The 13,740-nt window shown below is 45.7% G+C and overlaps 1 protein-coding gene across 1 annotated transcript; it reads left to right on the top strand.

Annotated features, from left to right (window-relative positions):
• The first annotated feature begins 1,411 nt into the window (after positions 1-1,411).
• Positions 1,412-3,748, top strand: LOC144160590 (uncharacterized). The gene is made up of 2 exons (XM_077691838.1): positions 1,412-1,423; positions 3,092-3,748. Exons 1-2 carry the CDS (start codon positions 1,412-1,414, stop codon positions 3,746-3,748), a joined length of 669 nt encoding a protein of 222 aa, XP_077547964.1.
• Positions 3,749-13,740: the final 9,992 nt, after the last annotated feature.

Genomic DNA, 13,740 nt, shown 5'->3' with positions numbered 1-13,740 from the left:
AACCCAGAGACTCGGGGGAAATGCCCACCCAAAACAGATTACTAAAGCGTCAGTACCATTATAATATTTTTACATGCGTATAATGTTTTAGTCCTTTATTTAATTATACGAAACAAGCCGAATAGAGTTGTAAAAAAGAAAACTGCTAGTATCGCTACTAGGCCAGCCTCAGCCGGTGGGTGCCAGCAGCCATGTTTGTTCATATGCTCCGTGCTGGTGCGGCGGCAGTGGGCGACGTTGAAGAGCTCCAGCGTCACTCGTCGGAGTTGCCGCCTCAAAGTTTTCGCAAACATTGAAGCGCTTACTAAAATATTTTCTCTACGCAACTTTTTACCCATCGCTGCTGCCATAATTTGCACAAGGCATGAATTTTTGCCGTGTAGCAGTGCGTCAAGAAATTTTTATTAAGTCGAACGAATGACAGTCCATGGAAATGATATTAAATTTGCCGTGTGGCAGGGGTATTAGAAGCCTTATGCAACTCTCCTGGCAGTCCTTCGGGGCCAAGGATTTTGAAGCCCGAAAACTGATCGACTGCGGCCTCTATCTCGTCCAGAAAAACATAAGGCGGTGCTGACCTTGTCCTAATTATTTCATTGTCGTCGGGCGGCACTCTAGACACAGGGTTCTAGCAAAGTGCTATATACCGCGAGAATTGCACATAGCCAACGCTTTATAAAAATAATCTACGCTGCTGTAGCACGCATATTTACAGACGCTGCTGCTGGGACATGCACCAAGCAATCAATGAATCAATCAATAAATCAATTACTTAGAGCGCAAGCACTACATCGGACGACCACAATAATTCTGTTCCCGTAGTCTTACTCCTGTGCGCCTACTCTGAAGCATGGCAAGGAGTCACACACATGCAATGCAGCCCATACCCGCAGTGGGGTATTGGACAACACTTTAACAAGAACGAATGCTGTCTACGCGCGACATTCCGCGTTTGGCGCAACCAAACCGACTAATCAAAGCTTTTGTAGAACATTAGCACTCTTGCGCGTAGCTCGCGTTGACGTAGTTAAAAGTTCCTATAGTTCTTTACTAATTACCCCGCAGCACGCTTCCTTCCTTCGTGGTCTAAACCAGAACGGCGCAATGAAGAAAACACAAGCATCGTATACGCGGCCACACTTCTCTCTGAAGACAGGTCCTGGGAGAGGGATCTGGACTCACCGCCGAGGTCGTTCTGTTCCGTCTCGTCTGCTGATGCGGCTCCGCCGCCGCAGCTCACAGTGCCGCTTTCTATTTTGCTGCCAGCGTTCCCTTTCAAACAGAATGTCCTGCGCCCCTCCTCACTCCTGTCCTGGGCCGCTAGACGAACCCCGTTCCGGCGCGTATATAAGGAACTGACAGTTCGATCGTCAGCCATAACGCAGCTTGCTCTTCGCCAGACACGAGCAGCATGAAGTCTACGGTGAGTCTGAGCGTTGCTCAGGAACTCTGGGCACTGCGAGCATTCATGACTTAGCATACTATAAAATTGGGCCGAAAGGGGTGAAATCTGGCCTTACATTAGCCCCATAAGGGTCGTTACGACGCGTAGAGCGCCAATGCCCCTAGATATGGCGGTTCTGTAGTGAGCTCATTGGCCGTATAGGCAACTCCCCTTCGGTTAGGGTTCGTTCACGCCAGGGAAGCGCCGAATTTGAGCGTAATGCATCTGACTATTTAAAACGGTTTGAAGTTATCTCAAGACGTGCATTGATTACCTGTCAGGCAAGAAAGACTCATATAATAGCATAAGAATTGCTGTTGGATTGAATATCAATAATCAGCGAGATGTTGCAAGCATACAAAGCAAATTTTTAAAGAAAGAAGGAGAAGGAGGTACAGACGCCACGTTCTTTTGCAGAACCAATCTTCAGCCTTTAAAATCGGCAGATGGTGGAAATATAAACCAAGCCTATGGTATATTTTTTCTGGCATCTATAGGTTTTGTGGAGAGCGTGTATTTCGAATTAGGCCACTAAAATGAGGCAAAGCAGAAGTAAAGAGAGATGAACGTTCTCAGTTCGAATGCCTTCTTTCCTATTCACATAAAATATGTTCTTCCCGTTTTCGTCTTACCAGAGGAACATACTATAATTGGTGCTTGGTAATTGTTTCGGTCACTACCATGAACAAGCGCAGTCACGAAAAGCCTGGAAGTAAATCTCGGTTTGAAAAACTACTGTCAGTATTTGTATATTTTGTCTATAGCTGCAAATGGGCGCAACAGGTAAAATGTGTGAAATTTCGGTCATAGCAGATAAACACACAGACCATAAGGCCACAAATGTATCTTTTATTTTGGTATTGGAAGATTCGAGTCATCTACATTAATTTTACAGCCTCCCCTATTCTGGGCAGATTAAGGAATCGAATGTTACGCGTCTCAAGTACCGATATTTTAACATATCCATACATGGATAAGTCGAATGTTTTTGATTTTTCAATCAATGGAGCTAACAGTGAAGTATCTTCGCAATGCAATGTCTACCATACAATTTGATTCAAAAGTTCGGTCTGCGCTGGTGTATCACGCAAGATGCCCGTTTCAAAACGTGGGCTCTCCGTGAATCATCATTTACTTTGTGACATCAGTGTACGGTCACGAATCATGAAAACTTAGGCGCACAAAGATGATATTTGGACGTCAAGCAACATGCGACCCGTAAGGAACAGCGTATGTCTGACCATGTATGCTGTTTGTTACTGCGTGATTACATTAGTTGTGTTCGTTATCCGCGTTAATTAGTTACCCACACCATCGCTATCAGGCCAAGCAGAGGCTTCAAACTATTTTTACTTGGATGTATCTCCCTACCTCACTTCTTTGTAACAATAAGCGCACAACCGTGCAATAAAAATGCTGATTTCTAAATTACTTCTTCTGACAGGTATAAATTTTTATTATATGCCTCCGATTGAAAGCTTTTGTAAATTAATCGTACCTCGCACATTGTTCTGCACTACCATCCCAATTTCGTCTTTTTTCACTCTCTGGGAAAGCCTACAAATATTGCAAAAGATGGCGATTAGCGAAGCCATTGGGTGCAACCCAGTTTCGACGTAGCTTTGCTGACCAAAACAACCTGCGCAGGCTCTCCTGTGCGGTTTCCTGCTGGTTAACGCTGCCAAGGCTGGGTTCCTTGGAGGCGGTGGTGGTGGACTCGGAGGCGGCGGACTTGGAGGTGGCTCATATGGTGGTGGTGGTGGACACGGAGGGTTTGGCGGCGGTGGTCTCGGTGGCTTCGGCGGTGGCGGCTTCGGAGGCCACCACGGGGGTGGTGGCTACGGAGGTGGTGGATACGGAGGCGGAGGCTTCGGTGGCGGCGGTGTCGGCCACAGCTCTACTTACCTCGTTCGTACCGTGAGCACGACACATGGTGGAGGAGGCCTCGGCGGTGGAGGCTTGGGCGGCGGCCTCGGTGGATACGGCGGTGGCTTCGGAGGCTACGGAGGTGGTGGATACGGAGGCGGAGGCCATGGTGGCTACAGCGGCGGAGGCTACAGCGGTGGCGGATACAGCGGCGGAGGTTTTGGAGGTTTCGGAGGGGGTGGCTACGGGGGGGGAGCCTCCGGCGGTGCCGCCAAACTCATCATCATCAAAGGCGGAGGAGGCGGGGGACTAGGAGGAGGAGTCGGCGGATACGGAGGTGCCGGACTCGGAGGTGTGAGCTATGGTGGCGGCGGATACGGCGGCGGTGGATACGGCGGCGGCGGATATGGTGGCGGCCACCACGGCGGTTGGAAATAAGGATCTATCAATAGTAAGTTTTTTTATATCAAAACTTTCTTTGAGCACGCTAGTGGGCTCCTGTTCCGCAGCAACGTTTATACTACTCCATTAATTTTTACTGCCTACCAAGCTTCTGTCGACAAGCCAATCAACGCTTACCTCTATTTTCTTCCACCAGAGGTGACTAATGCTGTTAGGCAGTGAGGTGACACAAGGTTTGCGGGAAACATGGTACAGAGAAATTTGATCAATGAAGAAGAAGATATCACTCTCTATTTCGGTGCTTAGTAGTTCAGGTTTTACGGTCGCACACATGCACGCTCAAAAACGCAGCTCATTAGTAAGGAAGGGTACAATGGATTGCTAAGATAATATTGATCTCAGTTGAAAGGTGATATGTTCAGTGCAGACGGAGCTGTCTGATACTGCTTCCAGTTCCTGTAATGCCGCCGCAGGTAACATAAGCGTTCATATCCCCGCAAGCATTAAAAATATGCTTGGTATGCTCAGCTTGAGAAATGCAATGTACTCTTGTTTTTATGGAGATTTATAAATTTCTTGATCTTGAGTTTCGTGCATTCTACAGGCGCCATATGTTGAAGCACGAGGTTTGAGTAGTGACTCTGCAAGGTGATACATAACTTCATGCATAGAGTGAAAATAACCTCACTTTTACCTCATATTTTCTACAATCGACGAACTGCTGACCTGTAACTGTGTTCTAGGTTTTACAATTTTTAGATTATACCGCTAAGATATATTCTTCCCCCTCCCTCCGATTATTCTCCCGTCATAACAACGTAGAGCGGTCCATACATTTGCCTGTAACACAGCTCTTCGTGCTTTTGACCCTGAGTTTACTTGTACGAGAGTAACCGAGCAAAGCTACTAATTTTCTGGGAACTCCAAGCCGACTACATCAGTCTACCATTCGTTTGAAGAGTTTGCGCCGGCACTATTTATTCACAGGTATAGCTAGTTATAGCTATACCTATAACTATGTATAACTATAACTCTGGTATAACTATCTATAACTATAACTATCTGTTACAGACAACTGTGTTACGTGTTGTACAATTTCCGGACTCCCTCCATTCTCCTGGAATATAACGCAGATGTTTTTGTCCCACCCGCAGCTGGAATGCATCGCTCGCCAGACGACGTCTCAGCCGGCCGCGATCCCCATCGGGCTATGGAAATAGCAGCCACTAGAAGAAGCTGGAGTCGACCGGGCCGCATAGACCCTTGCAACGTCACCTGATCGTCATGTTGTTATTGTTATTGTTTTTGTTACGCTCGTTGTTGCTGGTCCACGCATCTTACCTGTGGCAGCTCGGTTGCATATCTCGTAATATGCAGCTTAGCCATGCACTACGGGTAAAAAAATCACCCGAAAGAAAAATTGCCTTGTAGCTATTCCTATTTTTGTTGATTCTCGAAATATCGTCAGCCTGCGCTGTTCAAAGTTGTTTTTTTTTTGTGTGTGTGATTCCGTATGTTTAGAACAGTGTGACTTTAACACGAGTGGATTAAAAAAATTGAAAAACTACTTCGGCTACGTGTCACTTCCGTGTCTTGCTCTCTACTCTCACGGAGCGGGAACCGCGGATCCAAATGCTTTTGTGCTATTTAGACTTTTTTTGATGCTGAGCATCAATGTTTGACATGAGAAGAAATGCGTCATGGTACTTCATGAAAGCTACGTCATTCGCAACAAAAAGGTAACACGAATGAATACATGAGGGATAATTTTCGTCCAAACCCTCTGTTGACTTGGTTATGCCCACTCAGGGGTGATGGCATGGAAATAAAGAAACCACATCCTGCTTAAAGGTACGGATGATATGCTCCAGTTATTCTAGCTTACAAGCGATACACACAGACTCTACCAGAGAGCTTAAAAAATCCGTCTAAAATTGAACACACCAAGTAGCTCAAAGAGCAAGAACATTTGATGTCGAAAGGGTAATTACTGTACAGCATTGGTTCTTGCTGAATGAAGTAATACCTAATTGTTAGTCATGCGCTGAATAAATGCCATGTATTACTTTCGATCACCCAGATCTATTTCTGTCTAAATCTGTTCCCGTGCATTTCTGAGCTTCTAGAAAAATAATTATTAAAAGCTTAAAAATGTAACACCTTCAGGGTCCGTTTAATTATAGTTTTGAAGATTCTAAATAACTGTTCTTGGTCAAGTAACTACATTCCAGGGCAATTCTGTGGTTCAGCGTCTCCCCAATGCCTCTTATTTAACCATCGATGGAGCCAAGACTAAAACATCGTCGTGTGACGATGTCGAGCATCCGATTTGACTGAAAAGTTCGGTCTGTGCAAAAGTGCCACGCAATACCAGCATGCATTACTTTGTGAAGTGCGCGGTGCGTCAGCTCAGTCCACATTTTTAATGAAATGATGTGCCCGTTGCTTTCATTCGCCAAACTTGCTTTGTTGGCGCTATGCATTGGCCACTCGTGTGCATTCTGGTGAAGCTGCACCACGGGATTGACTTAGACAGCGTATACTTCCATTTAAAATCCTAGGATATAACATTCCCGAGGTTGCAGGGTCTAATAGCTAACTGGTCATCGCTGATGCTACCGTTTTTGAAGTTATCCTTACATTGAAGCCATGTATTTAGTGAATTCAATAAAACGTGTCGTTGGGCTAATTGGTACATATGTATACTTAATGGGAAGCTTAGCGCAAGGAAGACATACCTATGGTGCATCTATTATTTTATCTATTATTTTCTTTCTTTTTTCTTCAGGGTACGTCTGTCATATATATGCGTTTCCTTAAGCGCTTGTCTCGTCCGCCACCGTCCTCGTCTTCCTTGCGCTAAGCCTCCCATTAAGTATTTAGTGAAACACGCAACAAAATATACGACGTCATTAAAAATTTCCCAGGCCTTCATTCTTATTGATACGTTGGGGTCTGCGCTAGCACTTTGATTCCACCTGTGTGACAGATTTGTGTTGACGAACTGAGTTCACTTCACCCCCCTCCCCTCCCCTGTATAACTTTCATCTCGCCTTGGTGCTTTCTGCGCACGTCTTAACAAACATGCATGGGATACGCGAGTGGTCAGTTTATCTTGACATTCAACTCAGAAGTTCCTATAAGGTCATTCGACTCTGAGGTGCTGAGTGATTAATTTCCAAGTTGCACCGAACCGCTGCATCAGAATAGTGTTATATGGAACGTCATATAGAACATGTCGCTGTAATAGTTTCCGTGTCCGTTTAGTAAGCAGAGTTTCGATACTGTAGTATATATTGGTCTTCAACTTGCGGCCTACGGACCCGTTTCAAAATTATAGTATGTTGGATTGAAATTTGGGAAGGCAGTCAATGTGGTTTTGTGACCGACGGTCCGTGCATGGGCTGATAATATATGTGGGAAGAAATGGAAGAGAACGGGATAATGAGACATCTTGAAGGTAGCGCACTTAAAACACGGACACTAGGGAAGAAACGACAAACCACAGCGCTGACTCACAACTGGTTTTTATTAGAACAGACACACACTTAAATACTACAACCTAAACCCATGTGACCAGACATCATGCATACGTCACAATCCAGCGTATCATTTCTAAAACATGACAGGCATGAAACAGACTGTGTGGATAAAAATCAGACTGTGTCTAATAAAAATCCGTTGTGAGTCAGCGCTGTGGTTTGTCGTTTCTTCCCTAGTGTCCGTGTTTTAAGTGCGCTACCTTCAAGATGTCCCATATGCATTACCAACTAGTTGCATTACTAGTTGCATTAATATGCATTACCAACCAGCCCAGTTGTCACTTCTTCTACAGGATAATGAGACCCCTGGCCTTTATATCGGTCATCGTCACCGACTTGCAGCAGGCCTGCCAGAATTCCTCTAGGGGTTACTGTCAGAAATCAATCAAGGTTGTGTGGGCTCCGGCGCATCACGGCATCCCTGGAAACAAGGCGACTGACGCCGTCGCTAGTCGATTAACCCCTCGAGAAGACGCCGAGAGCCTCGTTGCCGAACCCGAGTGCATGTAGTCATCGAGTTCTCGGGCTGATATTACGCAACATTATAGACTGTCGCGACAAACACTAGCCCCACACAGAAACGCCTATCTCGAAAGCCCAAATGGCATTTGCGCACGCCCCTACATACTAGGCTTCACCTATTTAGCCTTCAAAACTCCCCACGTTGTCGATCTCACACGGAACCCGCAATGCTGAGACATATGGTGGGCGGGCACGACCAATTTCGACTAACTCCCCCCAACCTTTACCTTTCCGCAACCGACCTTTGGGAGGCAGCCTTGGCGGGCTCCAGCCAGCTTCCACTGTTGCAAAGGGCTTTTCATGCCGCCCTTGCTCATAGCATCTTGGACTGAGGACGCCTCCCTGAAGCTTGAAATCAAGCATTATGTAATGAATAAACGCTGATCAACTCTCTAGGTTTGTCGTGACATGCCATCGGTTTCCTTGTTGGGAAACTCATTCAACTCACTGTGAAGGTAAGGAGAAACACTTTCGAAGAAAAAAAAATATCTAGGGGCTCACTTTTTTAGTGTCTGCCCGCCTTGAGGTTGGAATTTATCATAGGTGAGTTAATATGACCATTTTCTCATAAAACCCGTGGTGCTCGTGGAAAGGGACACGCCTCAACTATTGAAAACCTCGGATCAGACGCGTCCTTATAGTATAGTGCCTAGAATATACTAGTGCCCAGTATATTCTAGGCACTATACTTATAGACGTCAGTATACAGGATGCATGCCACGGCCGTTTTGGCTATCGGAAGCACTGCCAGGGCTCGGCCCGTAGAGGCTCTCTCCCTTTGGCGCGAGTTAGGGTGCGGTTTAGTGCTGCAGAAGGAGTGTGAATTGGACAAGTTGGTACTGGTTCCTGATGAAAAAAACAGCGCAAAAACAACGGACTTGGAAAAGACGGATCTGGTACTTGCATGTGACTCAAATTTAATTCGACAACCTCCGCATAATTTCAAATATCTTGGAGATCGACTTTGTTACACACTAGCAAGTACTACAAAGGCGTGATGGTCAGTAGCGTCCCCCCGTCGTGGTGGCTCAGTAGCTAAGGCGTTATGCTGCTAAGTACGAGGACGCAGCTTCGATTCCCGACCACGGCGGCCGCTTTTCTGATGGAGGCGACGAGCAAAAACACCCGTGTGTACGAGATTTCGGCGCACGTTATAGATCCCCAGGTGGTCACGATTAAACCGGAGCCCACCACTGAGGCGCACCTCCTCCCCTGCGTTGCGTCGGCGCGGTAAACCCTACAATCAATCAGTAGAGTCAGCTTGAGGATTTTCTTAGAAAATACCTGAACAGCGCCACAGCAATAACCTTCGATTTTAAAGCGAAATCTTTCTTACGGGACCGATCAAAACTAGTCAAAAAACTAGTGCATTTCCCCACAGACCGGTTGGTCGACCGAAAAGCTCTGATAAGACCTCTGGACACGCGGCGGGTACGTGAAACCAGGCTTTCATTGTGTCATACCGCTTACTTGAAAATCGCGAAAATGGAATGGTCCCAGGTAAGGCAATACACGCGTCGATCATGAAGCAGGAGTACAATAGTGTACCTTTTGGCGCACTTTCAGAGAAAGCTGGACGCACTTTTAGCGAATGTTTTGACGCCCTTTTGACGAAGTTTTGATGATGGAACATTTTCGCGGTTCTCTCAACTTTCTTTAGGAAGGGATGGGAATTTTTTTGGACAAGTATCACGAAAGTAGAAACATTACCGAGTAAGGTCCCAAAGTCGTTAATGGAGCCCACGGTGTTAACAACGGGGGTAATGATATAATAAATTAGGCTGCAATAAGTACCAATACAACCAGTTTGTTAGGGAAATTTTAAGAAAGGCACTACAGAATAAAAAGCATGAATTTCTTTCATGTAAACAATTGAAATGTAAAAATTCATCAGTGTAAAAGAAACAAAATCGCCGCATCAATTAAAATTGAAATTCTGCTTAGAATAACGCCAAGTACTCCCAAAGCTGTTTGTTGCTTTCTGAGTAACCATTTACGCTCGTTACTTACAGTGCTTTATAATTGACGTACGCGTGGAAAATGGTTACGCACACAACATGGGGCGCTTTCACGCGCTGTAGACATTTTGACGAATGCCCGATACACTTTGTGCATTGGATTTTACCAAACCCCCTCCCTTTCCGCTTATTGTTACCATACCTGTCCTGTCATACAGTGCTTTCCGGGATGGCTCACTCGGTTTGACCAGCTTTTATTCTCTCTTTTTTTTTTTTTGAGCCTACTGTAGTACGTGAGTCCTGCTACATGCTACATTAGCGGCTGTAGTCGGGCGTGTTTTCCTTAGTCTTAGCTCACATATTACACAAATCCTCGCTGTAAGTTGTAAGTCCGCACCGCGCAGTAATTTTGATCAAATTTATGTTCTTTTGCACAAGTGAATTCCAAAGTACGCTCTCTCCCTTTTCTGTGTCGAGTAGGCCAACAATTTATTAATTGTTGACCTACTCGTCACCGGATTTCTTTTTTTTTTTAACAGCATGCGCATTTTCTTACCACCCTTTTCCTGTTTCGCTATAATTTGTGCACCATTTTCTCTGAACGAATACAGTCTGAACGCAAATGAGCTACATGGTCGACTAGTGTCGATGCCAGGCTGTAACTGCACCTAGCATAAAATCCAGCCTTCAGGCAACGCCGCGCACCTGGAGCACAGAAACCAAATTTCCTTTAAAGGAGCCATGAATAGAAAATGCAAGTTGGTTTTATTCGAAAGATTTCGTGTCTTATAGTGCCCCCAGCGCTTGTCCGGATACAAACAATGCTTTATTCACTGAGAAATTAAACAATTTAGGTTAAAATTTGGATTTTCCCGCTCAATCGTGCGTTTTCGTGTTCCCAAGTGACATCACAGGAACCGACCGCTCTGCAGCCTAGAATACCTTCATTCACGCATTCGCCGTACAGGGTAGAGACACGTATACGCTGGCGCCGCCATTTTCAGTTGCTCGCTCGCCGCCGAAGCAAGTCATTGTGTCAGAACCGCTCTAAAATTATCGCCGCAAAGCGGTTTACTAAAGAATTTTGAATCATATTGTCTGTTTCGCGTTGCTAGGTCTCGTGGGAAACGAAAAAAACAACGCAATGAGCACGTTGGCCCAATCGCGGCGGCACAGGACCGATGAAAGGTTGTCTCCACCCTGTATAGCGGTGTTGGTTTGTTTCCGCGTTTCTTTACGTTTCCCGAACCTAGATGGCGCCACCATACCGTGGCAAGCGTTTGGTTTGTTTTTGCCCGTATTTAAACGTGGCTTATTTTTTTTCTGGGAGAAAATATTCGTTCCCTGAAACAGTGCTCGCTCGACAAATGTGGTCACGTAAGACACCGTTGCTTGCGTCAATCGGCCAGTGTCGTCTGAGACAACCCCAAGCCCCGTTGTGCTGTGCAGCTAAATCAAGCATGCTGTGCGCAGTACGAACAGCAGTACGCATCAGTCTTCTATGTTTACATGTGCTTTCGTAACTTCCGCTGTTTGTCCCATCATTCTTATTCCTTTGTAAAGAATGCGCCCTAAATTTACGCGCAAATCGCTCGTTCGGCTAGTTTGTAAGCTCTACCTAATTTGCGTCTGCTTCTGCCGGCCTCCGCCAATCGCAGAGCTGAGCTCATGTGACATCATAGGTTCAGTTGCGGGAAATGAGCTGGTGGGTCGCATGGCCATTTCCTTTTTTCATAATTATGTAGCTTATTTGACCGAAGTTTACGTTAAAAGTGGTGTCAGTATGATTCTAACGAGGCAATCTTTTGAATGAACCAAACTTGTGTTTTCTCTTCATGGCTCCTTTAAAGTTCCCGACCTTAACGTTACGGTGCTCCAGTGCGTATTTCGTTTGTTTGGTGGCAAGGATCTGACAAATGTCGCTTACTCTGGGAGACATATTTTTAGGTTTACATTTACTTTTATTAGCGGAAGAGGTATTGAGTTAGAATTCAAATTTAGCTTCCGTTTTCCTAAAAGCTGGATTGATAAAATTCCGCGCCCTCCTAAGCACGGCATAAAAATAAGCCCCAGATACGATTGTATTTGCGTTTAAGGAAAACATATATTTTGTGGGGAGACGTCGCGTTATTTTTGGGTTCTCGCTGAAGCACGGAAGAAGCGGCCAAGTCCCCAAGTACAACAGGCTTGCTTCACCAAAATTTTTATCTCTTGCATCAGATGTACACATTGACGGTGGTTACTGTGGTTAAAATGCTTAAAAGAACGTGCTAGTAATTCAGTTCCCGCAGACTAATGTTTGCTGTACTTCAGCGCGGCTTCCTCGGCTTTAGCCGCCGTGTGCTATATCGACGCAACATCCCGGCGTACATGATGATAATGACATTGGAAATCGTGGTGCGGTAAGAAGTCTTTATCAGCATTCCAACACACCTTTTGAGAATAAAAAAATGCAAGAATAAAAGCAGAAAAAAGGAATGGCATAGCCCTTCATATGTGGCGAACCCACCGGGAAAACAGCGAAAATAGCAGAACATAGGTGGGTGCTCATTCCAGAAGTTATGCTCGTGCCGTTAGTCCAGAAGTCCATGTGCCTTGTCGGTCTTGCCGTGTGGTCTTCGCTCTCGTGAAAACCCGCGGGAATGTAGAGGAGGATCATTTGTTTGAGTATTGGATCGCTTCCATCGCAGGCACTCGGGAACTGAACCAACATCGCTTTCAAATCTGGAACCGCTTCCTCTCACATATACTGCAAGACACCAGTGTAGTTGCTCTTATTTTTATCAAAATAATAACGTCCGAAATCCCATAAGCCCCACGGTGGCTTTCAATCGGAACCATTCGTGTATATGCATTTTCTATATATTAGCGACATGGGGTTAATCTCACGGGCCTAATTAAGTCTGTAGCATATTCACGTGCTATCGGCCACCTTACTCTCCGTGAACGGTTCGTTCAAAGCTCTAAGACCACGTCGATTTGTATTTATAATAATCATGTACGTCACGCGGGAGTTAGCTCAAATTTCTGCCTTTAACGAAGCTGAACTTTTAAAGCGAAGCTGTAGTGTCATCACTGATGCCGTTGTACGCCAATACTCCGCAGGAAAGCCAACTTTGTCTGACAATGATGAGGACTGATTGTGGGTGGAGTGAAATAAAAGGACGCTTCCCGCGGCCGGAATCGAGCCTGGGTTCCTCTCGATATGAAGCCGGCGTCCATCCGATTGCTTAGAAGCGAACGCCAAGCAGCAGGTACCGATATGCCGTACACCCCAAACCCAAACGTTAGGCCTACGGAGTGTACACCCGAGATTTGGTGTGGGTATTCTAGAAAAGTGGTGCGTACCTCCAGGATTGCGCATACTCGCCGTGGGGGATTGGCCAACCAAATAATCCATCATGAGAAGGCTCGCGTTCAACCGACGTCGTCGTCGTTAGACGGAGGGGTGCATGATTTTTTATCAGGGCCGTCAGCGGAACGGTGGGGAATTTGAAAATGCATATAAGAAAAAGTGACGCGTCGTCTTTAGCGCGCATTTTAATTGCACTTTTGAACGTACAGTTTGCTTGCTCCGATAAACACATGATAGGTCTAATTAGATCACCGCTGTTGAGGCTAACGCAACACGTGATGCTAAAGCTTTCTGGGGCCATGTCCGTTCACAAACATCTAAAAATTCTCCAGGAAATACTACCTCCTCGATGAGAACGGAGAGATCATTTCTGACATTTCTAATGCCTTTGCAGAACAATTTCTTTCCTCACACGGCAAGAAAAGTGTAGCTGGCCCCCCTCAACTATCTTTGGGGCTCTATAAATGCTCAGAAATGTTAAGGTCATAAAGACGTGTCTCGAAAGCTCTAAAGGGAATGAAGTCGTCATTTTCATGCAGCCCTGACGGCATTCCCTCAAGCAGTATTTAAGGCTTTTGGTGCTCTCCTTGTAACTGTCTTGACGTGTATATTTCAAACTCCCCTCAATGCGGGCCGATGCCCCGGCCGATG

This window comes from Haemaphysalis longicornis, unplaced genomic scaffold, assembly GCF_048455015.1.
Source record: "Haemaphysalis longicornis isolate Haplotype H1 unplaced genomic scaffold, Haemaphysalis longicornis Haplotype H1 scaffold_1, whole genome shotgun sequence".
Classification (NCBI taxonomy): Eukaryota; Metazoa; Arthropoda; class Arachnida; order Ixodida; family Ixodidae; genus Haemaphysalis; species Haemaphysalis longicornis.
The sequence above is the reverse complement of the archived record's forward strand: the minus strand, read 5'-3'. Positions and strand labels throughout refer to the sequence as shown.